The sequence below is a fragment of the Pimephales promelas genome, chromosome 17, assembly GCF_988280905.1.
Source record: "Pimephales promelas chromosome 17, fPimPro1.hap1.1, whole genome shotgun sequence".
NCBI lineage: Eukaryota > Metazoa > Chordata > Actinopteri > Cypriniformes > Leuciscidae > Pimephales > Pimephales promelas.
This window is the reverse complement of record NC_142785.1, coordinates 22,499,032-22,524,906: the sequence shown is the minus strand read 5'-3', so window position 1 is coordinate 22,524,906 and position 25,875 is coordinate 22,499,032. Positions and strand designations below refer to the sequence as shown.

Below are 25,875 nucleotides of genomic sequence, written 5' to 3'. Positions count from 1 at the left end.
TGGCAGAAAATGTTAGCCTTTGCACTGGCACTGATGTGGGTGGTACCCTGGTGTTCAATGACCAGGATGTTTGTGAAACTATTTCTGCCTGAAAGTGAATTTACTATGCCCCTCCATTTTTTTAGCTGTTTAGTTGTCTGCAAGTTCATTCCTTAATTTGGTGTAATAATCCCTTTTTGCCCTCTTTTCAGCTTGATTGAAAACTGCTCTTGCCTTGAGGAACTTCCATTTCATAGCCAGGTCTTCAGAGGTCTGTATGTTGTAATAAAGCTTTCTTTTTACCATGGCTAATCTTCTACACTTTGCGTTGAACCAGGGTTTATCCCCAGGCTTTTTGGTGATGGTCTTGTTGGGAACATATAATGTCATGGCGTCTCACAGTATGGATGACATGGGGGTGAGTAAATTATCAGCAAAAGTTTTTTTTTTTTTTAAGTGAAATAATCTTTTAAGCAGACTTAAAAATAACTCTGAAAAACACAAATCTATCATATAATTTCAGAACACTTGGAATATAGCAAATGAGTTGCATGGACCAGTTTAAAATACAGTTAGGGTAATGTTGTGTCTTTTTTTGAAGCTTTTGAAAGCTTTAGCCCCCATTCACTTTACCTCATGGAAAAGTGTGACCAGTAAAATTTTCAGAATTGATAATGGAATCTTGAATGGCATGAGGGTTAGTAAACAAGTGAAGAACAAAGCAAGAAAGAAGTTCCTCTTGAATATGAAAACTATATATCATCTGGCTGGGACACCTGATAAATTATTCTTGGTGCTGAGGGAAATCCTCCAAAGGTGATTAAAAACAAACCGATTTTTACATCTCACTTATACAAACAGATCTGAGCAGAGCTGCAAGAGAGGAAAGATCACATCATATGCTAACTTAAGAAAAGCTAATTAGGTGATTACAGAGGGAATGTTGCTGATTAAGGATTATGCAAAGTGCACAATGAAGCTATTTCTTCCATTATCCCATTGATGAACACTCAAACAAAAAGGTTCAAATGAAGGTGAAAATATAACCAGTTTAGATCAGTGATAAATGGTGTGTGGGTTGACTCATAAAAGTGATCTGCGTGGCTTGAGAAGCGCATTCAGCACTGTGGGATGATCAATGTGCTGACACAGACTGGTAATGAGAGGTACAAATGAGAGGTTACCCCAAGAATGAGGCCAGTGCATGTGTGTGTGTGTGTGTGTGTGTGTGTGTGTGTGTCTGTGGGTGATTTCATACATGAAAAGCTTTGTATTGTGCTGATTCTGGGTCATTCCTACATTTGCAGGATATGTGCCAAGGCAATTAAGACTAGGAAGCAAGACAGACTGTGTGTTAGTTTTCTTGGCCCACTGACTAAAGACACACATAAACTCATCAAAATCAGTGTTATAATTCTTTATAATAATACAAGAAAATGTATTATTTTGAATCAGCTTTTATTTAATATTTTTGTAATTTTGCTTTTGTATTTATTTTAATGTAATATTTTTATTTTAGTTTTAGGCCGTTTTAGAACTTTTTTAATTTTTGTTAGTTGCAAAGGCAACATTTTTAATTTTTAAGTTTACATTTCTAATGTTATATCTAATCTTCAGATTTTTTTAAATTTCACCTTCATTTCAATCCACAAAAACATTTTTTTTTAATAGTTTTAGTTAACAATAACAACCCTGATCATATTATGTAAAAATAAGAATCCTTTATATTTTCCAATGACAGGCCTGAATAAATATTATGTTTGTTTGTTTTTTTTAATAAACTTGTAATTAAAATATAGTATATGTAGTTTAGTAAACAAACAGTACACACAGACAGACAGACAGAAATGTTTCTTACACTTGCTCCACCTCCATGTTATTTCCACGGTAACAGGAATGGAGAATCCTCTGGTTCTCTTCGTCCCATAGGTGTTTTTGGAGAAAATGAGCTGCTCGCTCAGCCCTTTCTAGCAGAGCCTTGTCCCCGAGCACGGCTCCGACACGAGCAAACCCGGACAACATCAGTCCTGACCAAAGAAATGGGAATGGTCAGATTACAAGCTTTGGAAAACCTGACCATGTTACATTTTTTCCTTCAGCAAAAGCACTTTAGATAGGTGGATGGAAACATAGCTACTGTTATGAAGCATTTACATGTTTATTGACCACATGACAGTAGCTTCAAATCACTCCTCCAGCTTTCTTCCGAACAGTTGCAAAATTTTAGATTAGTATTCGGGAAGAGTTCTGCCCCACAGAAACTCTCCACCAACGAGAGCTAAAAACCTTTGATAAAGGTGCAAAAGGTGCCAACCAAGACTGAGGAACTTCGAAAGGAGACACTGAGTCTATGAGATCTAAAGTGCAATGTGTTCAGAGGGGCGAGGATCACTAACAATAGTCCTGTCAGAGCTCTGTGTGCCTGTAGCCCAGACATGTCTCACGGCTCTGCGAGTGGGCCTATCAAGTTTGATTAATGCCAAGGGTTACTCTGCAGGTAGCAATATCCAGTCTGTATGCATTAAGAATGTAATGGAGCGTAGCTCTGGAAGGAACACTTTCATTAAACAATGTCTCAGGCTTTCTTTAATTAAGATATCAGCTCATTAGTCACTATTCTTTGAGCACTTTTGTCAGCTAAAGTTCCAAAGGGGCCTTGGCACCCTGTGAAGGCTTTGATATCCTTTCATTAAAGACAAAGAGGGGAAAGACCACAACCCAGAGGTCCCCTCTGTTGGGCTTTTAAAGGCCTGGCACCACATCTAAGCGCTCCACTCTAACATTATAGTGTAGCTATTAAGGCAAACCCAGATGAAAAAAAAAAAAAAAACATTTACGGAGCTTGTTGAACACTGGACCTTGTTCGCAAAGTGAAATCAATAAAGTGGTACTCATAGCTTCGGGGGATGCAAGCATTGCAAATTTTCTTCATGCCTCAGCTTTTCGTTGATTCTTTTCCCCGTTTCGTGTTTTGGGATTTCAAGCGGTATATTAGTGGATGATACTTGTACATGCTTCCAATCAGAATGCAGGAAACTTACCGTTCCAGGAAGCTAGCATTTTGGTGTCCAGGTGAGGAGGTGGGCGGGCTCTCCGTACCTCAGCCAGCTTGGCCCTGGCAACGGACAGCAGCTCGGACAGTCTGTCCACGCTGATGCCAAAGTGAGCAGCGGTGAGCTCCACTGAGTAACGCACAATTAGCACATTTTGACCCTGGAGCTCTCCATGGGGGTCCTACAAAAACACCAAGAACACAAAGATTAGAAACAAAAAAAAAATCCCTGCTATTGAAAATTAATATATTCAACAGAAGGAAGGATTAGGCTAAGATGGAAGTGATAGGCTAGGACTATGTGAGTGTACTTATATTTACATTGTCTTGATGTCTGTGTCGTTTTCTATAAATATTCAGGTCTATAAGGGACCAAAAAAGCCATTTTAAAGTAGTTGTGTGAGTAAGTGTGCCTCCTCTATTTTAAAACACACCAGCCGCCACTGCAAAAAAAAAAAAAATTCTACACATTTATACAATACTTTAACAGTTGTGAAATAAATGTACAATTTCAAACGAAATTTAGTAGCAACCCACTAGACAGAATTGCGGTTTCGGACACAACTACAGTCTAACGAATCCTTAAACTTTTATTTGCTTCGGTGTGGTAGTCAAGAATCAGTTTAATGGTTAGAAAGGTTCTGTCTCTCATCAAAAACCTCAAATTCCCAAACCTGGGCAGAGTCCACGTTGCCTTGCTCTTTCACACCGTAATGATGCATGAAGATATCCGCCTGTGTTGCGCCTCCTGTGGCGCCTTCCACGATGTCAGGAAGCAGCTCTCTGATCTCTCCTGCTGTCCACACACAAAACGCTCCCTCTCTCTTCTCAGTGGATTCCGCAGTAGGAAAGGAATCTGCATCCTCAGCGCTATAGAAGCCGCCAGACTGCAGAGGGCAGCACAAATCTCAAATCTAATTTGTTTTTTGTTTTTTTGTTGACACTTTTAGGCTGTTTTCAAAGTTGCGTTGTGGTTTCTTGAGGGGATCATTATTTCTTGGCCACAAGTTCTCTAGTTAATACATTTCAAATATGTTATGTACATAATACAGCATACAGTCTACTAGTTGAAAGTATAAAAACAATGGGACAGAATCAAGTTTTTTTGAAATATATGAATATATTTTAAAAACGTGTATATTTTGGGTCAAAGGGAAACATTAACCTCTAATGTAACTCTGACAACCAAACAAAATTAGGTTCACGGTATGCTTTTGTTGGTACGCAATTACTCCATAAATCTTTGAAAAAGATTTGAGGGGGTTTTAATCGAGTGTGTCGTCAAACCATTCATCATCACAAGATGGCTGGCGCCCATTGCTAGAGAACAGAGGAGGGATGACCTCAAAAAGGGCATCGACCTGGGCGCTTTTTCATTGCTTTTCTGGTTCGGTGCTGATTCAGCATGACTGATGCCAAATGAAGAAGACTCACCTTGTCACTGAGGTCTCTGGAGACGTAAAGCAACACGTCAAGAGCCACATCTGCAAATAGGCGTTCCCCAGATACCTGTAGAGATTAACAGCAACAATAACACCACACCCAGCCAATGCCAGATATATCATTGGCTCCTTACTCAACTCTTAAAATCATCTTAACTTAGGCTTTTGATATAGAACAACAAAATAAGTCCTTATTGTGTCTACAGAAGTACAGAACAATGTTTTATTATGGCTTTCTGGACATAACAATTATCTGGAGAGATAAGGGACAGAAAATCTATTAAATATCCAGTATAATCCATAAAAACAGAGTACCCCACACAGACATATTCCCACCTGGTAAGCAGTGATATAGGCCACAGCAAGCTGGCCTTGATCATATAACATCTTTTCAAAGTGAGGAACATGCCAGGAGGAGTCTGTGGAGTATCTGTGAAAGCCCTGAAAGACAGAATTTAATTGCGTTCAGTAAAAGCGAAGAATTGATATTTAACATCATATGTTCCAGGCAGGTTCTGAATACACAATTTGAGCATGTCACCTGTGCCACATGGTCATTAATGCCCCCTAGTGCCATCATTCGGAGAGTGTGAAGGGCCATTCGCAGCGCTTCTGCTCCCACAGAGCTGGCACGATTTACTGCCCAAAATGACATCAGGAACATCAGGTTCACTGGAGAAAAGAAAAGCCCAAGGCCAGTTTTCATTATTAATGTTGATGCGTATTTGTCAGGTAATTAACTCATAAGACAGGTGGTCAACAGGAAGGATATTGTGTTTATTATTGAGAGACTGTAAATATTGTATGAGTTTTGGTGATCAATCCTTTCAATTCATCCCAGTATTTGTTTACCTGGTGAAGGGAACTTCGGTGCCTCTCGAAAACCTCCATATTCTTCCTCATAAGAGTGAGCCAGCTGCTGGTAACATCTGTTGGCAACATCTGGACTGAATGGAAGAGTTTCTCCAGGGCTAGCAGAGATTGCTGTCCCCTTCCTGAGGGCTTCCAGTACTTTCTTTCCACTGGACTCCAGGGTTTCTCTGTTACTCTGCCACTAAAACACATAGTATGAAGGTCCTCAGACATTAGAGCACCATTGTACAAGGGATGTCAAACTTAAACAATATCACTGACTAAGTGCACTCTGTGTAAATATAAATGTGAAAATTTTTAATTTAAACTGTTAAAAAATATTTGTTCATGTTTTTGAAAGAACTCTCTTATGCTCATTAAGTCTGCAATTATTAGATTAAAAATACAGTAAAAAAAAAAAACAAAAAAAAAACAGCAATATTGTGGAATACTATTTCAATGTAAAAAGAAATTTTACTGATCCCTTATTTTAGAAGTCATTACTCCAGTCTTCAGAGTCTTTCGGAAATCATTCTAATATGCTAAACTGGTGCTAAAGAATCATTTCTTATTTTCAATGTTGAAAACATTTTTACTGCTTAATTTTTTTGTAGAGAACGTGATACAATGTTTCCCAGATTATTTGATGAATTAATAAAAATCAATAAAACAGCATTTAAATAAGAATATATTTTTTTGTAACAACTTAAAAGTCTTTACTGTGACTTTTGATCAATTTAATGCACCCTTTCTTTTAGTATTAATGTATTTTAAAAAAAAACAGTATATTTATCTACAGTAAAAGATCAGTAGCATATTATCTGGAAAATGTTTACTTCCTATTAATTTAATCTGTTTAATGCTACTGTTAGACTTATAATCCTAAAGAAAAACAATAAAATAATATTAATAATACTTTTTCTACTATTACTATCATCATTATAATAATTATTATCAATAATATTAATTATCTATGAATTACAGGAGCATCTGTCTGTCCATCTGTGTGTCTGTCAGTTATTCGCATATCTCTTGAATCAGTAGTCCGATGAATTTCAAACTTGACAAGTGTCTTGCTACGGGCACGAGTAAGTCAAGTGCCAAGTTTGACGTTGTTTGGATTATAAATACAAAAGATATCGGTAAATATATCGGTACAAGAAGCACACATTGAAGATGTTTAGAAGGTTTAGATAATGTTTAGTATTAAAAATAAACATTCTGACATTAGAGGGTTGTGGTTTAAAACTAAACACTCTGACATAAACTCTTATCTGTCAACTAAACATTAAGTAAGCTACATTGTTTACTTTCTTAATATTATATTTTATTCACAAGCCTATTCACAAACTGTTTGCTCAAGAGTAGCATTTTTTTTGGAGTTCACTGTGTAGCCTGCTCCCTGAATCGTCATTCATTTGTGGGTGTTAACTGAACCTGTAAGTCAGCTACGCCATTTCCTTCTGAATATTATATTTTGTTCTGGTGTGCTTAACGTTATCGCTGTTTAATAGTAGCCTATGCTATTCACCAACTAAACATATCCAATTCAATGTAGTAGCCTATTCACAAACTGTTTGCTCAAGTATAGCCTGGTCTCAAGGCTAAGTTAATACTGTGTCATGCGCGCTAAAGTTAACCTAATAACTATGTGATGTTGAATATGCTATGTAATCTAATCTAAACTCCTGCTACCTGTACACAGCTACCCAAATACATGTCACCTAATATCACCATTATAAATTGTTAAGCAACCATGTAGTTCAATTTTCCATATTTAATGTAGGTTGTGTCAGTATCAATATTTGCTTTTCTACCATGCACAAATAAAAATGTCACTGTCTACTATTGCTGTGTAATTGTAACAATGAGCACTCAAACACACCAAACCAAGAATTACTAAGCACAGACATTTAGTTATTATTAAAAATAATACTCTGACCCCTTAGCACCCTCTTGTGGCTTCTAGACCAGATAAGATAAGATCAGATTTTAAAAAAAATGAAAATGAACATGAATACAACAATTAATACTGTACATAAACAAAGGAATTTTCAAACAAGGTAATGTCTGTCTCAGTTCTTACTTGTTCTATAATTCTTAAAAGCACAGTTTTCAGTCCAGGTCTTCTTCCGCTGTCTCTGGGTGGAAAGTAAGTGCCACCTAAGAATGGCCTGAGATCTGGTGTAAGCCACACGCTCATTGGCCAGCCACCGCCACCGCTTGTTGCCTGGGCAGAAAGCATTAATTGTATTTCAAACAGCATGACACTTTGTAAGTTACAACAATAATTTTTAAATAACTTTTAAAGTCCAAACCTGCACAAATGTCATGTAAACTTTGTCTACGTCAGGCCTCTCTTCTCTGTCCACCTTTATACACACAAAGTTCTCACTGAGGACTTTTCCAATCTCCTCGTCTTCAAACGATTCCCTCTCCATCACGTGACACCAGTGACAGGTGGAATAACCCACTGTAAACAGTAATAAGAGAGTTTAATAAAACATGGACCAACCAACCAATTTTTTTTTCAAGTATACCATTTTGTTACCTGAAAGAAAAATGGGCTTGTCTTCATTCTTCGCTTTATCAAAGGCTTCTTGTCCCCATGGATACCTATATGAATGAAGAAAGGAGAAAAAATACATAACAGGAAGTTATATTAGGAATACTACAGCTTATATGTATGTTCTTAGGATGCTTCTTCACAGGGTGCCTTTTGTTGATTTCTCCAACAAATAAAAATAATCTAAACTGTGTGTTTTACTGCAAGGCTAAAGATATCACAGGCACTCACCAGTCCACAGGGTTGTGTGCATGTTGTAATAGATAGGAGGACTTCTCTTTACTAAGGCGATTAGTGTATTTTGGGGTGTTTAACCTGTCGAATCCATCACTCCCTGATGCCATGCTGAAGAAAACCACTCCAGAAGACCTAAAACAATGAGAGAATGTAACTGTGGTAAATGAAACTGCCCTGAGTGCCACCACTGACTATATGGCCTTAGTAAACAGAGAGTCAGGAAATAATAAAAAATACAATAAATAAAGGACAGATGAAATCCATACTGCATAAAGCCAGCATTAAAACAGAAGTTGTGATAGTCTTTTATTCCCATTAGTAACATACGGCTACTCGAAAGAAAAATGTAGGGCGGGACTTGATTTTGTCCATTGGAAATTGATAGGTTTGCTATTTCTAAGATCTCATGTGAGTGACAGGTTGTGCCACATGAGAAGAGATGCCACTGCATTAGTGAGGGGAAGTTATTAGGGCATACAAATCTTTAAAAATATATAATAATAATGTGTGCACTGATAAATAATTTCTAATACTGTAATATCCAATCAAACATAGCAATTGTTGGTAGCACTTTATTTACAGGCATGTTCCCCATGCACATACTAGGCTACTTGTTATAGTATTTAACCCTAAACCAAAACTTAACCCCTAAACCTAAACTTAACCCGTGTAGTTATCTTATTTTACTTAGTACTTTCTTAGGCAAGTACACTACTGTAAAATAGTGCAATTGTCCATTTTGATTTCAGTATAAAATGAAATAGCACACATCTGATGAAACAAAGCAAGCTTAAACCAACCTTGCTGTATAATTAATTTCAAATTGAACATTTCTACCCATTTGTTTCCATAAGTGTCATGTCCCAGTCTGGTTTAAGAAAGGTTTTGAGCACTTTTTCCAGGTGGCTGTAACTACTGCAGCTAAAAGCAGATCAAACTAGCAATCCAGAATTAAACAGGGAATGCCAGCTTTTTATTTGTAAACACACTTAGGGAACAGTTACAGTCCAATAGCATACGACTAACACCATGTAAACAAGTGCTGTGTCTCAAATATTAGTAAGCTGCCTATCTAGACAGCATTTTCTACGCACTGAACGTCGGAAAGCTACTATTTTGGGATCAGTGTTTAGAAACGTAGGCATTTAAAGTCTTTGGGCAAGGTCTCTGTGTTAGCAGCAGTGCTAACGACAACGATTAAGCGATTGTGCAAGCACGCATGAAGCACTCAGTCTGGGTTAATGACCGTGTCAGAGGTCAGTGCCTACCTGAAGTTGTCCCAGGACACTCTAGTAACGTTACTGGCAAGAACTGACGTTTGGCTAAACTGGAGAGCTTGTTGTAGTCCAGAACACTGGCTCTTATATAAAGTATGATTATCTTTTCGTTGAAAGGATCCGGTGAAGAGCCTAGCCTGTGCGATGTGTTTGATGGCGGTTGATGATGTAGAAGACCATGCGAAGCCCAATCTCAGCATCATAGATCCGCACCAACCTGACAGCGGTGCGGACTCACTCAGGGAACTGTCAGTGAAATGACCCGAATCTCCTGAAATGCGCCACTAGATGCCGCACTAGGTCTGTTAAAAATACAGTTACACAAGTTTAAGGCTTTCAGATGCTAAGGTCCCCCAAATTTGATCATCATCGTGTGAGGGACCCCACCCTAAAATGTATACATTATTTATTCATTTATATAATAAAAAATACATTTTAATCTTGTTTATTATTGTTATCATTATTATTTATTTTATTTGTTTATATTATTGCGGACCCCTGGATAAAAAAATGCTCCCCACTCACGCCCACTCACAACAATTCCTCATTTGACCGTTAGAGGGCGCCTGTAATGTAACCCGGAATTACAAGTTACTAGACAAGGGGAAGCGTCGCCACTCTCTTCCGGTTATCGAAAAAACAACATTGCTGAAGATGGCAGAGATCGGAGATGATGAGCTTAAAAAACTCGAATATTTGTCTTTGGTGTCTAAAGTTTGTACCGAACTTGACAACCATTTAGGAATCAGCGATAAGGACCTCGGTGAGTTGATAAATTAGACGACACGAGACTGTGTTACGTTTTAGCCAACTTAACTTGTAATGTTAACAAGCTGGTTAGTCTCTTTCTACATCTATAGTCAGTGCTTGTGCGTCATTTAACTGGAATAAACCGTTATAGTTATGTTATTAAATTATATTCAGTTCCCCAGTTATGTTGCACGTTTAGTGTATCTAGAATCGGACCATTAATAATTAAAAGAAAGGCTGGTTACTGTCAGCAACGTGGTCCTATTTATTATGTAGTAGGGCCTGATGTGTATTTGGAAATATAACCGTCTTCCTTACTATGGAGTTATTTGATGTTAAAAGGTAACAATTTTTTTTGTGTGTGTGTGTGTGTGTTTTCAGCTGAGTTTGTAATCAGTCTTGCTGAGAAAAATCCCACCTTTGATGGTTTTAAATCAGTGCTGGTTAAAAATGGAGCCGATTTCACAGTAAGCTTTTTTTGTAATCTCTATCTTTGTTCCTTCTATTTTGTGTCTTGTGGTTTTATTGTTTATGAATACCTAACCCACTCTGTCATCTGTCTTTTAGGATTCACTTGTCAGCAATTTGCTGCGTCTCATTCAAACCATGCGTCCTCCTCCAAAACAATCTAAAGGTACGAATATTCAGGATCTTTTAGTCAATACATAAAACAGAGCTGCTTTTCTCAAACGCATTGTGAGATAAATAATGGTCATAGAGCCAGTGGTTCTACTTTGGCTTGCAATGCTTTTGAGAAATGCAGCCCAGTTCATTTTCAGCCCATTTTCAACTTCATCACATAGTGCCATATTTTCATCTCTCCTCCTGATAATACTTTAATAATGTGTTGTTGTTGGGTTTTTTTTATTTATCATTGTACAGCTTCTTATCCTGAGGCTAAGCCAAAGGGTGAAAAGGACAAGCTGAAAGAGCTCTTTCCAGCTCTTTGCAGACCTGACAATCCTATTCCCAGGGTAATTATTTAAATATATTTAATTTGAAGGAAGCCTTTTATGCTCACCAATGCTGCATTTATTTGATCAGAAATACAGTAAAATGTTATTACAATTTAAAATACCGGTAGCTGCACAAGTCTTCAATGTCAAAATAATGCAAAGTTATAAATAGTAGCCACTTATGTGTCATATCACAAACTATATTTTCTTCTTACTAGTCTATGCTGGATGATGATGACGTGAAAGTTGCTGCTGATGCCATGAAAGAGTTAGAGATGTTTATGCCCAGTGTTAGTGGAACAGAACCTAGCAGCAGTAAACACAGGTGAGGACCTGCTTTAACATAAAATAGATACCACTAAAGTTGATGCTGCAATGATTTCCTCACTTGCATCATATTATCTCGTTTTAACATGTAAGTGTAATCCGTCTTAGATCTGAAACCAGCAGCAAGAAGAAGCGGAGGAGCAGGAGCAGAAGCTGGAGCAGGGATAGAGACAGAGAGAGAGATCGAGACAGGGACAGACGGAGACGACATCGCTCTCGTTCTAGATCTCGCTCTAATGAGAGGGACAGAAGGAAGCGTAGGAGCCGCTGGCACTCTCGCAGCAAGTCCAGGAGTCCCACACGGGGAGACAGAGACAAAGACAAAGGCTCAGACCGATGGAAGGACAAACATGTGGACCGGCCCCCACCGGAGGAACCGTCTGTGGGGGATATCTACAATGGCAAAGTCACCAGTATCATGCAGTTTGGCTGCTTTGTGCAGTTGGAAGGTCTTCGGTATGTTGGAGATCCAATACATTTATTATTAAGGCTACTGAATTTGATGTGGGCATTACAATGTATTCTGTTGTAGGATTAGTTTGTAAATGTAATATTTAGAATTAGCTTTTAAACAATTTTTTTCTCTCATCCTCCTTTCGTAAAGGAAACGTTGGGAAGGCTTGGTCCATATTTCTGAGCTCAGGAGAGAAGGTCGGGTGGCAAATGTGGCAGATGTTGTCAGCAAAGGCCAAAGGGTCAAAATTAAGGTGTTGTCCTTCACTGGATCCAAAACAAGTCTCAGTATGAAGGTGAGTGAGTGTCTTTATGGGCGTCATGAGAGAACAGATCTGTATGGTTTGACGTTCAAAAGTCACCAATTAAACAACCAATAGATCACAACCGGTTAAAATTAAGATTTTTAAAAAGTAAATTTGTGTGTATATATATATATATATATATATATATATATCGTTGTACTTATGTGAACTGATTTTTGTTTGGTTGTCTTGCTTTTGCAAGGATGTTGACCAGGACACTGGTGAAGACCTGAACCCTAACAGGAGGAGAAATATGGGTGGAGACGGTCAGGAAGAGACATCCATGAGAAATCCTGACAGACCCACTAACCTCAACCTGGGCCATGCTCCAGAAGTAGAGGATGACACGTTGGAACGCAAAAGACTGACCAAGATCTCAGATCCGGAGAAATGGGAAATCAAACAGGTGCATGGCCGTCTTTAATGTGAAATTGAATTGATCCACTGTTTTAACATTTGTTTTTCTTTATGATCATATTTTAATCTCCATCTTGATCTGTTTGTTCTTAGATGATTGCTGCCAATGTGTTGTCTAAGGAGGAGTTCCCAGACTTTGATGAAGAGACAGGAATTCTGCCTAAAGTAGATGATGAAGAGGGTATGAGTTGCATTCACCCATCATTTGCCGAGAAATAAAAAAAAAATCCTTTTGGAGCCTATCACAATGAACAGTCACCTTAAACTTTGTCTGTGTTGGGGTTTGTTTGTCAGATGAGGATTTGGAGATTGAGCTGGTAGAAGAGGAGCCTCCATTCCTGCGGGGACACACCAAACAGAGCATGGATATGAGTCCGGTTAAGATTGTCAAGGTAGTTTAAAGCTCATGTACTCTCACTTTGAGTGGATTCACTGAAGTAGATATAACCTGTGACTTTAAATTTGTGTTCGTCAGAACCCGGATGGATCTCTCTCTCAAGCAGCTATGATGCAGAGTGCTCTGGCCAAAGAGCGACGGGAGGTGAAACAGGCCCAGCGGGAGGCTGAAATGGACTCAATCCCTATGGGTCTTAATAAACACTGGGTTGACCCACTGCCCGACGGTAAGACATTCAGACTTATTCCAAGCATCTGAAATAAGAAATGCACTTATGAAAACTGCAATATGCCACTTCAAGCCACGCTTGCAACTTGGATGCAGGCGTACGATGTCCTGCAAATAATTTTTAATGATAAATACTACTTTTAATTAACCTTTTATTGGATTTGTCCATATAGAATATATCAAGTGCACACATATTTAATATTCACAAGTAAAAAATCTGCAGTTCTATTAAAAAACAATGACACAATAAAACTGTAAAATAAAATACAGTTTACATAATTAAATAGAATTAGCACAAATATTCAAAGACTTCATTGTTCACAATCAAACACCTGCAACTCCATGTGTAGCTTTGCAATTTAGTCTTTTATTCATCATATTCTAGATGAATTTTGATTAGAACACACACTACAACTCCCAAACTGCATGGAATTGTAGTAGCAATTGAAGACTAGGCAAGAAAATAATCTGATTACTTGTACAGTGAAGTAGGATTGTATGAGTAAATAAAAGGATGTTTTGTGTTCCATGTCCTCCAGTAGTAAAATAAAAAAAAGAAAACAAAGTTAAAGACACTGATCACTCCAGATAAACGTCCTTCCTATTTGTCCATACTGTGAGTTTGTAGATGGCCATCTGATTTCCTGATGTCTGCTATCAAAGCAGGCTTGCACATAAAAAGCCTATCTCTGCTGCTCATATGTCCTCTGGCCTTATATGAGCTCAAGTCTATTATCATCTTTGTGCATCTATAACAAATGCTTTTTCCTGTCTTCACACGCTCACCATCCATACAGTTGACGGCAGGCAGATAGCTGCCAACATGAGGGGCATAGGTATGATGCCCAACGATATCCCTGAATGGAAAAAACATGCTTTTGGCGGCAACAAGGCCTCTTATGGAAAAAAAACTCAACTTTCTATCCTGGAGCAAAGAGAGAGTCTTCCCATCTACAAGCTGAAAGAGCAGCTCATTCAGGTGTGACTTCATTTAATATGTATATGATCTGATCCGAGTCATTCAATATTCCAGATTTCAGTACTTGTATTTTCCCAGTGCCTGGTACACACTTCAAGTACATTAAAGTTAATGAAATCAGTCCAATGTATACATGGATGTGGAGAGAGTTTCTCATGGCCGGGGGCTCAAATGCAAAAAACCACTACGGAGATACAGATACACTGAGCGGAGCGGATAACCAGTTTAAGATGGTGGCCCCACGGTTTGTCCGTGCCAATAGGCCGTAGTGGTCGATAGGGCATCTAACTATATGATGTCTATGCTTCACACACTCACAATTGAACAACTTCTTTTCCTTTTAATGGCAAAACCAATTAAAGGTGCATACCACCTCCTACTGCACAACACCTGCATGACAGCTGACGTTAACAAAAGGATGTTAGGATAGTGTTTTTTTGGTTTTTTTTAAGGATAGCAAAAAAGCATTTAAAGCTTAATCGCCCCAATACCCATCCGTGAGATCTGCTCTGGGCATTCCTAATGTATATTCATTCTGATATGTATATTTCAGTCTAATAGTGTTCATAAATTTTACAGGCTGTCCATGACAACCAGATTCTGATTGTAATTGGGGAGACGGGCTCAGGAAAGACCACTCAGATCACTCAGTACCTGGCTGAGGCAGGATACACCACACGGGGGAAGATCGGGTGCACACAACCCAGAAGAGTGGCAGCCATGTCTGTGGCTAAAAGAGTGTCGGAGGAGTACGGTTGCTGTTTAGGTCAAGAGGTAGATGCTTTCTTACATTAATTTTCATGATATAGACGACAATGATCTAACATTTCACCATAGCTTTTAAAACGAGACCTAATCTCTTTCTGTGTCTGTGCAGGTTGGCTACACAATCCGTTTTGAGGACTGCACAAGTCCCGAGACTGTGATTAAGTACATGACGGACGGTATGCTGTTAAGAGAGTGTCTGATTGACCCTAATCTGGGCCAGTATGCCATCATTATGCTGGATGAGGCCCATGAGAGAACCATTCACACAGACGTGCTCTTTGGCCTGCTCAAGAAGGTACAGTTCACAAATTGAGGTTTTGTGAAAAGTGATAAACTTGAGGTGCTATTCACTGTTTTACCATCTCTTTATGGTGCATATAGTAATAGTGTCTTGTTCTTGTGTTATTTAGACTGTACAGAAACGAACGGACATGAAGCTCATTGTGACGTCTGCCACGCTGGATGCTGTGAAATTCTCACAGTACTTTTATGAAGCACCTATTTTCACTATCCCTGGTCGTACATATCCAGTGGAGGTTTTGTACACTAAAGAACCTGAGACTGACTATCTGGATGCCAGCCTGATCACAGTCATGCAGATCCACCTCACTGAGCCTCCAGGTAACATTTTGCACTCAGTTGTTCACAGAAAAACCTTTAAATGCATGTGAAATGAGCTTACGATAATGAAAATTATTTACTGTACAGGTGACATCTTGGTGTTCCTGACGGGTCAGGAGGAGATCGACACTGCTTGTGAGATCCTGTACGAACGAATGAAATCTCTCGGTCCTGATGTCCCAGAGCTGATCATCCTCCCAGTCTACTCTGCCCTGCCCAGTGAAATGCAGACCAGGATATTTGACCCAGCACCACCTGGAAGTAGAAAGGTACCATTCAGCCATTTCTCGTCTCTCTGGTCAACTCTCACATGTTAAATCAAATTTACCTGAACATTTTGATCACTGTATACACCTTAACTATTTGTTTTCAGGTGGTCATTGCTACTAACATTGCAGAGACTTCTTTGACAATTGATGGAATCTACTATGTGGTGGATCCAGGTTTTGTCAAGCAGAAGGTTTATAACTCCAAAACTGGCATTGATCAGCTAGTTGTTACTCCCATCTCACAGGTAACATCCATTTCTAATGACCTTGACTACACACAGCATGCATTGTAAGTACACTTTGACTCCTAAACCTCATGCGTGTGGTCCGTAGGCCCAGGCTAAGCAGCGAGCGGGCAGAGCAGGTAGAACAGGCCCTGGCAAGTGCTACAGACTCTACACAGAACGTGCCTACAGAGATGAGATGCTCACCACCAACGTCCCTGAGATTCAGAGAACTAACTTGGCCAGCACTGTACTGTCTCTTAAGGTACAATCTTGTTTTATTTTATTTTTTTAATGTCACATTGTTTTATTTTTAGGAATCCACTAAATATTAAATTCATGACATATTCATATAAAAATCTGGCAGATAAAGATAATTGTATAGCCAATTGTTCTTCTTTTTTTTATTTTTTTTTTATTTAAACAAGAATTGAGAAAAAATATTTTAAATGCTACAATTTAGGCATCATAGAATTATAATGTACAGTATGAAAAAAATGGATTGGGAATTGGAATGGATAATCATTAAGATCATTAAATATTAGTGGGGTTTATTAAGATACCATAGATAAAAGAAAATAACTTTAAGTGAGTGGTAGATGACACAAAAATTATCTAAATGTAAAAAAATTAGCATGCACAGTTAAATAAACGTAAATTGTTTTGGATAAATGCGTCTGGTAAACTTAGTGGATCATAATGTATCCAATATTTACCAATAAATCTCAATTCACACTGCGTCAACTGCCAGATCAACGTCAACAGTCACTAGATTACAGCATGTCACTTCTCAGACATTTTAGCGCCAATGTTCAATATGCATAAAACAAGGTCCGACAGATGGCAACACACTCTGACAAGGGTAACTCACTGATCCGACAAAGTGTCTGTCGCTGTCGGTGCGTTGTGATTTTAACTTAATGCAGGAAAATAATACTTAATACATTATCGGTGCATCTATAATATTTAATTTTAACCATTTTAACATCAAATTTTATTTTTCTTCAATCAGGCAATGGGCATCAATGACCTATTGTCATTTGATTTCATGGATGCTCCACCTATGGAGACACTCATCACAGCCATGGAGCAGCTATACACTCTGGGAGCGTTGGATGATGAAGGTCTCCTCACACGACTCGGTCGTAGAGTAAGTGTGTAAATGTCATCTGTTTAAATTTGGGAATGTGCTCAAAGTTTCGGATGTAGCAGCTCAATTTACATATGCAGAATAAAGTATTGAGTTTCTTGTCACTGTTCCTATCAGATGGCTGAGTTTCCTCTGGAGCCCATGCTTTGTAAGATGTTAATCATGTCCGTCCATCTTGGCTGCAGCGAAGAGATGCTTACCATTGTGTCAATGCTCTCAGTACAGAATGTCTTCTACAGACCAAAGGTACTTCTTTAGCCCACACATGCTACCAGATCTATGATCAAGGTCAAGGAGTGGCCAAGAACAGGCCGTTACATCATTAATTTAAGGTTTAAGTATCCAAGCAAACTGAAGATAATAATCATGATTTTACTCTAAATGTCAGGACAAACAAGCTCTGGCAGACCAGAAGAAGGCTAAGTTTCACCAGCCTGAGGGGGACCACCTGACTCTGTTGGCTGTCTACAACTCCTGGAAGAACAACAAGTTTTCCAACCCCTGGTGCTACGAAAACTTCATCCAGGCGCGCTCTCTCCGCCGTGCACAGGACATCCGCAAACAGATGCTGGGCATCATGGACAGGTGAGGGCCAGAGAATATCTAACGTTATGCAGGCTTACTTGCATTATGCAACACACTGTAAATCACACTATAAAGATACCTATTTGTATTCACCAATATCAACCTATGACCAGCTTTAAAAATAGACTAACATAAACTAAATTGACTAGTCATAGCAGTTATAGCGTTATTGTCATAGTTGTGTTGTGGACTTCCCTATTCACATAGAATTAGATGTTATAGCTGTAGATATAGTTATAGTCCTTGGTATTAATAGGGTTTTACAATCCATAATTATACATATTGTTAATAATTAAACAATATTGCATGTTGTCTTCAGGCACAAGCTGGATGTGGTATCTTGTGGGAAGGCCACAGTGCGTGTACAGAAGGCCATATGCAGTGGTTTCTTCCGAAATGCAGCCAAAAAGGACCCTCAAGAGGGTTATAGGACCTTAATAGACCAGCAGGTGGTCTACATTCACCCCTCCAGCGCATTATTCAATCGCCAACCAGAATGGTATGTACCAAAACAAGACTGTGTTATTGTATTAACCACCAAACTAATATCAATGTTGCTTGGACTAAAGCTGGTTTCACACTCTTCTTCTCCTCAGGGTGGTGTACCATGAGCTTGTGCTAACTACTAAGGAGTACATGAGGGAGGTCACCACCATTGACCCGAGGTGGCTTGTGGAGTTCGCTCCAGCTTTCTTCAAAGTTTCTGATCCCACACGCCTCAGCAAACAGAAGAAACAGCAGCGGCTGGAGCCTCTCTACAACCGCTATGAGGAACCAAATGCCTGGAGAATCTCCAGAGCCTTCAGGCGACGCTAGAAGTTTCTCACAAGGTTCTCATAAACTGCGAGTGCTGCTGAGCAAAACATCATTTTTTTTTTGTTGTTGGCAGAGTGGAGGATTACATGGATTAAAGCTAAAAATGTTCTTAAAGAACATGAGGTGCCCTATTTTCAAAGATAAGTTAATTTCCACTGCTTTCAAACCACATGTTTGATTGTAACGGAGACATTCCTTCAAAAATGAAAGCTGATCTGATTTTTCTGCTGAAGCATTTAGTTTAGATTTCTTCTGTATGTTTCTCATATGGTTTGGTGGTTATAATTGTCTCTACTCTGAGTCTTGGGGTTCTTTGTATTTTAAAAATGAAAGAAAAAGGAGCAAAATATTAAATAAAAAGTGAAGTCCAGCCAATTTTACAACGCTATCTCTCCTCAACAAAACAGATAAATATTTAATAATGGTTAATATTTGCATTTTCATTGTGCATCTCCTTTTCATCCAGACTCTCGGCACAACCCATTTGTGTGGCAGAATGTGTGGATGGCACAGCCGTCTGGTCAGTTGATGTTAACTAAAGTGCCGCAAGGGGAAGGGTTTTCATTAATTCAGTTCCTCTGCAGAGGTCTGGTCATGTACAAGAGAACAGGATGTTAAGACCACTTTATCACACACCAATCTCATCCTTTTTTGGGACCTCTCTTCTGTTTTAATGTTTAAATTACCAACTCCGCACAGGATCAGTGTATCGGATCACAGTGGAGATTTTGTATTATAGCTCTTTTATTAGAGGAAACGATGGAGGGTGGAAATGTCCTGCAGATTTTGATATGGTTACAGCTTATGTTATGTAATATCTTGGAGTCGTTTTGATGTCAAATTAAAACGGTCCTTTCAAAAGGTCGCGAGTTGTTTTTGGTGAGTTTCTAAATGTTGGTTTCTATTACATGTAGACACTCAACGGTCACTTTTATTTTAGGTACACCTTGCTAGTAGCGACTCGAGTTGGACCCACTTTTGCCTCACTGTGATTTTTTTTTTACCCCCATGTAGCGGTGAAAAGGTATATGACCATCCAGTGAATAAATATTAGTTTCTGTTCCTCTCAATTCCGATTTCGTTTTAACTCCTACGGTGGCCAATGTAGTCTAAGATTAACATGGCTTCCAGTTCGACCTCGTCCATGAGTGTTAACTCAAACGTAAACGCGAAAGGCGAAGCTTGAATTAACGGATATGTCCCTCTTTGGCTAATATACTTTCAAGATGGAGGGGCAACATGGCGACCGACTTTAGAACCCCTTACCTGTATGTATTTTCAATGGCATATTATACACTCACAAGAATACTTTATTACTTGAACGGAGTAAATATACATTAATGAACACATATATTTTTGAAAGAACTAAGTGTTTTTAGCTAAGAATAAACTAAGAGTTAACCGCTAAGCTTAAAACAGCTGTTTTCAGGTTATGCAGAGGGTTGAAGTAGGCTATAGTTGACACGCTTACTGTGATCGCTTTGGCTTGATTGAGTAACGATACAACAAAGCTTGGAGTTGTTTTCTTCTCTGCCGTGAGAGATAGCCTATTTATTGGATTTACACAAGGATTTCCTTTTCCATAACGGAACAATATTCCATCTTTCCATCAAAAACAAACCTTCAAGAATCACACTTGCTACTCTCCAGAATTCCAAACAACAGAAGCTCTTGGTCTAGAAGCTCCAAACTTCCACCACTACTTTCTCGCAAATCAGTAACTATATCTCATCAAATGGACACAAAACCAAAACTCCCTTCCGTGGTTAGCATTAGAACAAAATTTAACACTCCCCATCTCAATTGCAGATTTACCATTTTTACCTCAAACAGTCAAAAAAAAGGACTTTTTCAAATCCATCACTATAAGCACCACTCTGACAGCCTGGTGGAAAATTAATAGAATCGCTAAATCTATAATACTTTGTAGACGTATGTATATGGCATAATCCAGATTTTCTACTATGTAAGACACCGATTCACTTCCCCAAATGGGAATCTAAAGGCATCACCCACCTCCACCACTTATCTTTCCACACAATTGTCCAGAAATGTGGGGTTGAAAGGGACCAGTTCCTACATTACCAACAATTGAAAGCAATAATTAAAACCAAAATTAATAAAAATAGCACACTGGAACCTATAGACATATTTTTGAACAGCTATTAAGAATTGCAGACAATCCACAAAAAAGAATTTCTAAGCTCTACAAATTGATCGCCTCGACTAACTCCTTCATAACACTCCCAAAAGCTAAATGGGAAAATGACCTGGGGCCTATACCATGAAGCCGGTTTAGGTGGCTAGCCTGATATGTTTCAGTTTAGTTTGTGCCAACCCTGGGTTTTAAGTACCATGAAAGTGGTTTGTCTTTTAGCAGTGTTCATTGCCATAGTAACTTACACTCCACGGCTAACCTGGTCCGGGGCAGGTTATGTTCCAGGTAAGAGGTTGCAAACCGAACTTGGACCAATCAGCTGTGAGCAAAGTGACACATGTATGACACGATAAAGTCACTCCACAGCAAATAATTTTAAATGACAAAATCATGGCTTTTAGTAAATAAATTTGTATGATTTAGAAATTATTTCTGTAATTATTATATCCTAAAACAATCTAATTTAAGTTCATCAATTATTACTACGCAGATTTTAAATGAATACGTATATAAAGGAAATATAAATACGCTTTAGAATCAATAAATGAAGCTATAAAATGACTACATGCGAGCTTGAATGTTCAATTCTCTCTATACCTTTATCAACATAAACTAACTTCACAACTTTTTCTTGCACTGATATACAGTAGCGAGACTTTCTTTTAGTTGTCCTCTTTCGTAGACAGCTATTTTCTTATTCTATCTTGTTAATACTTTTATTTAATACGTGAATTGCGCTGCTTCTCTCGCGAGAAATTAATTTAAATGAGTTTTGAATGAGTTTCACTCTTTCTCAGCATGTGATTGGCTGTTCGCTACTGATGTCACACCTAAACTCCTAAACTCAGGATCAAAGCCTGAGTTGACAGAGAAAGTTGATGATCAGCATGGTACCAACAAAGCCTGGTTGGATTGGTTTGGTTTTGTCAACTCGAAACTAGTCCTGCAACCCTGAGTTTGTTCAACTACCATCATGGTACAGGCCCCTGGCCATCCCTCCAACCCCAGATTTCTGGACAAATATTTGTAAGAATATATTCTCTATGACCTCAAACACCAATTTACAACTTAAACAATACAAAACCATTCACAGGATTCACTACACCCAAAGCAAACTATTCAGAATGGGAATAGCCGACACAGACATCTGCCCTCACTGCACTTTGGGGAGTCCCGATATTTACATGCCACTTGATCCTGTCAACATGTCAATTTCCTATGGACATCACAGACACTTTCTACCATTTTGGACTGTAGAGTCACTTGTTCTGACGGAACACCATACCCATCAGAATGGGATACCTTTGGTTAATGCGCATGCCCAGCAGTGAAATTTGTGTCACAGCGCATGCGTTAGATTTAAACCATCATTTCAGCATACCAGATTACAAGCGGTAAGTGTTGGTCTTTTATAGACCATTTCACAAGATGTAAACAACACGGGTCCAGAAGCACTTCCTGTTTCAGTTTTTTAACACTACATAAAAGCTGGGATAAAATACAACCAACAGAACATTCAAAACTGAATCAAAAAGTTAAACAAACATCTTTAAGATGTTTTCTTTACATGTGAATTAAAATAAAAGTTACAAACTGAAACGGGAAGTGCTTCTGGACCAGTGTTGTTTACATCTTGTGAAATGGCCTGTATCGCATAAATTATATACGCATTACCTTTGCATGCCTTGTATAATCACAAGAAATGTTAAGAGACGTTTTCAACATATTATTTTTTGGCAAGTGGAGTCGTTAAAGTCTCGTAACATCGTGTTAAAACGTTACATCTGGTGTTAACGAGCTTCTAGCGTTTGGCGCCATTTCATTTCACTAAAGCAGGCAAAACAGGCATCCTTGAAAAAGTAATATTACAATAGTCTTAACTGGTTATTTAACTGCTAGTGCAGCTGAAAAGTTCCTAATGATTCTTCAATGCTTCTGAAGTTTTTTTTTTTTTTTTTTTTTTTTTGTCTTTAAAGGTGCAGTATGACATATGCTCAAGATGGACGCACAAGCAGTGTACCCCTGCAACCCTTGCCTCTGAGCATTTCAAGTGTAAAAAGTGTGTGCTAAATGAATAATGTTTGCCTCAAACTGTTGCAAAGTTCTATGTACGTATTGTTCAATGTGTACCAAATTTGAAATTTGTATTAAAATAATTTTCAACCTGTCTATAAACAATGAATGTTTTTATAATGTATTTTCTTTTAGTAAGATACACAGAAATAGGTTATGAAGGGGAATGCTGGTAAGTGTGAAAACTAACCAAAAAAAGGATACCCCAACACTTGCTTGGGGTATCCTTATATGCTGTCAAAACAGCATACCCCTTTATAAACTGTATTTTTATTAAACCAGGGCCTATCGAAACAGCATACACCTTTATAATTTGTATTTTTTTAAACCAGGGCCTATCAAAACAGCATACCCCTTTATAAACTATTTTTATTAAACCAGGGCCTATCGAAACAGCATACCCCTTTATAAACTGTATTTTTATTAAACCATGGCCTATCAAGACAGCATACCCCTTTATAAACTGTATTTTTTTATTAAACCAGGGCCTATCAAAACAGCATCCCTTTATATATTTTAAACAGGGCCTATCGAAACAGCATACCCCTTTATAAACTGTATTTTTATTAAACCAGGGCCAATCGAAACAGCATACCCCTTTATAAACTGTATTTTTATTAAACCAAGGCCTATCGAAACAGCATACCCCTTTATAAACTGTATTTTTATTAAATCAGGGCCTATAGAAACAGCATACCCCTATATTTTTTTAAACAGGGCCTATCGAAACAGCATACCCCTTTATAAACTGTATTTTTATTAAACCAAGGCCTATCGAAACAGCATATCCCTTATAAACTGTATTTTTATTAAATCAGGGCCTATCGAAACAGCATACCCCTTTATAAACTGTATTTTTATTAAACCAGGGCCAATCGAAACAGCATAACCCTTTATAAACTGTATTTTTATTAAACCAAGGCCTATCGAAACAGCATACCCCTTTATAAACTGTATTTTTATTAAATCAGGGCCTATCGAAACAGCATACCCCTTTATAAACTATGTTTCTTAAACCAGGGCCTATCGAAACAGCATACCCTTCACAAACACTGGTATGCTGTTTTGACAAAGTAGGCTAAATTGACAGACACCGCTGTAAAACTCAACTTCCGGTATGCTATTCTGACAAAGTATGCTACATTGACAGAACATCCCTCTCTCCCCCACACTTTGTGTTCTGGGAGACACCACTTCTATACCCATTCCACAGAAATTTAAAAATCCATTACTTGTCTCCCTAACCATCGATAAGAAAATAGTCTGTAATAAAAAAAATAAATAATAATAATAATAAATGTTACAACACGTTTTTCTTTCTCTTTAAACACACCCTCCCATCTACCGTTACATTCAGCTGATTGCGCAACCGCCTCAGCAGCTGACGCGTCTTTTTCAAGTAGAACTCAAAAGTGCACTTCAACGTCACAACAATAATAATCAGTAGCTAATTGTTTTCCACCACAAAGTTACTATTCAGTTCTTTCTTCACCAATGCATTGGATTTTTCATGCCAGGGTAATTAAGATAGTGTGCACACAACTTATGACCATTCAATTACTTTGTAGCGCTACAACATACCGTGGGGCGCCTTGTAGATGAAGAACCGTCTCTCACGATGTCCTCACATTGGTGAATGATGAAAGAAGTTTATCGTTGTCCTCAAACAGTTAAGTAGGCTAGATTGGTTCCGGGCTGGCTGAGCACCGCCGCGTCATATCACCGATGCTGGGCTAAGCGGGTGATCTCCCCGCTGACTCCGTTTCAGCCTGTCCTCCTTCACGCTTTCCGTGACCGCTTTGGCTTGATTGAGTAATGATACAACATAGCTTAGAGTTCTGTTTTCTTCTCTGTTGTGAGAGATATTTAGGCCTATTGGATTTACACAAGGATTTCCTTTTCCATAACGGAACAATATTCCATATTCACCAACACTATCACATAACAATCATTCAACCACAGCCTCGGTGGCGGTCAAAAACTATTTGCCCTTTTCCCTCTGGCAACACCTGTCCTTGATTACAGCTCCCTCCTAAGTAAATGAGCCTCAATTGCTATGTCATAACCCTAGTGCCACCTAATGGTCAAACCTGGACAGAAACATTGAAATGGCTACACACAGTGTCGCTTTAATTATCCATGGCATAGATTCAACAAGGTGCAGATTTTGGTCCATACTGACATGAAAGAATCACGCAGTTGCTTGCAGTTTCCGGCTGAGCATCCATGATGCAAATCTCCCATCCCACTTCATCCCAAAAGTGCTCTTTTGGACTGAGATCTGGTGATGGAGGCCATTTGAGTATAGTGAATGTTCGAGAAACCAGTTGATTTGAGCTTTGTGGCAGTGCATTATCCTGCTGGAAGTAGCCATCAGTAGATGGGTACACTGTGGTCATAAAGGGATGGACATGGTCGGCAACAAAACTCAACTAGGCTGTAGTGTTTAAATAACAATTAGTTGCTAATAAGGGCTGAAATCAAGACTCATCAGACCACACAAAGCTTCTCCAGTCTTCTATTCAATGTCCAATTTTTAGTGAGGCTGTGCGAACTCAGTTCTCAGCTGTAGAGCCTCAGTTTTCCTGTTCTTAGCTGACAGAACAAGATACCAGATACCTCTGGTATCAACAAGACATTTTCACTGTATATTTTCTTTTTTTCTTTTTTTTTCTTTTTTTTGGCTCATTCTTTGTAAACCTTAGAGATGGTTGTGTAAAAACCCTAGCAGTTTCTATACTCAGACCAGAACCATGCCATGTTCAAAGTCTCTTCAATCAATGTTTGGTTTGAACTTTTTGCAGATCTCCTGTGTCAGCATGCTTAAAGTTCCTGCTATAGTGATTGGCTGATTAGATGTTTGCATCAACGTGCAGTTGAAAGTAAAATAAATGATAAAATCAAGATTGCATTAGGTAATGGGGAAAAAGGTGAATAACATTCTATTTAATTAGAGAAGCCTTGACTTTCATTTACACTTTTTGATCAACAGTA

At 38.5% G+C, this 25,875-nt stretch overlaps 2 protein-coding genes across 3 annotated transcripts in view; one reads left to right on the top strand and one right to left on the bottom strand.

Moving 5' to 3' along the window:
* The window catches only part of spata20 (spermatogenesis associated 20), a 41,485-nt gene extending 31,595 nt beyond the window's left edge, over window positions 1-9,890 (bottom strand). Inside the window, exons 1-12 of the mRNA XM_039664877.2 lie at window positions 9,397-9,890; window positions 8,123-8,260; window positions 7,877-7,941; window positions 7,644-7,798; window positions 7,412-7,555; window positions 5,326-5,527; window positions 5,015-5,145; window positions 4,810-4,914; window positions 4,466-4,540; window positions 3,706-3,918; window positions 3,021-3,213; window positions 1,838-2,006 (exon numbers count right to left, since the gene is read on the bottom strand). Coding sequence (XP_039520811.2) covers window positions 1,838-2,006; window positions 3,021-3,213; window positions 3,706-3,918; window positions 4,466-4,540; window positions 4,810-4,914; window positions 5,015-5,145; window positions 5,326-5,527; window positions 7,412-7,555; window positions 7,644-7,798; window positions 7,877-7,941; window positions 8,123-8,260; window positions 9,397-9,608 — 1,802 coding nt within the window. The 5' untranslated portion in view covers window positions 9,609-9,890. The remainder of the gene's footprint in view (window positions 1-1,837; window positions 2,007-3,020; window positions 3,214-3,705; window positions 3,919-4,465; window positions 4,541-4,809; window positions 4,915-5,014; window positions 5,146-5,325; window positions 5,528-7,411; window positions 7,556-7,643; window positions 7,799-7,876; window positions 7,942-8,122; window positions 8,261-9,396) is intronic.
* Window positions 9,891-10,009: 119 nt separating this feature from the next.
* On the top strand, window positions 10,010-19,025 carry dhx8 (DEAH-box helicase 8). Of its 2 annotated transcripts, none has more exons than XM_039664876.2 (23): window positions 10,010-10,168; window positions 10,537-10,622; window positions 10,723-10,789; window positions 11,038-11,129; window positions 11,330-11,436; window positions 11,547-11,894; window positions 12,043-12,187; window positions 12,399-12,602; window positions 12,707-12,794; window positions 12,908-13,005; window positions 13,089-13,236; window positions 14,036-14,217; window positions 14,797-14,991; window positions 15,095-15,280; window positions 15,396-15,606; window positions 15,694-15,875; window positions 15,980-16,120; window positions 16,209-16,364; window positions 17,112-17,249; window positions 17,367-17,495; window positions 17,638-17,834; window positions 18,154-18,333; window positions 18,431-19,025. In XM_039664876.2, exons 1-23 carry the CDS (start codon window positions 10,060-10,062, stop codon window positions 18,648-18,650), a joined length of 3,609 nt encoding a protein of 1,202 aa, XP_039520810.2. In that variant the 5' UTR covers window positions 10,010-10,059; the 3' UTR covers window positions 18,651-19,025. The 2 variants fall into 2 exon arrangements, with proteins under 2 accessions (XP_039520810.2, XP_088978311.1); XM_089122185.1 differs by having other exon boundaries at window positions 11,532-11,894.
* Window positions 19,026-25,875: the final 6,850 nt, after the last annotated feature.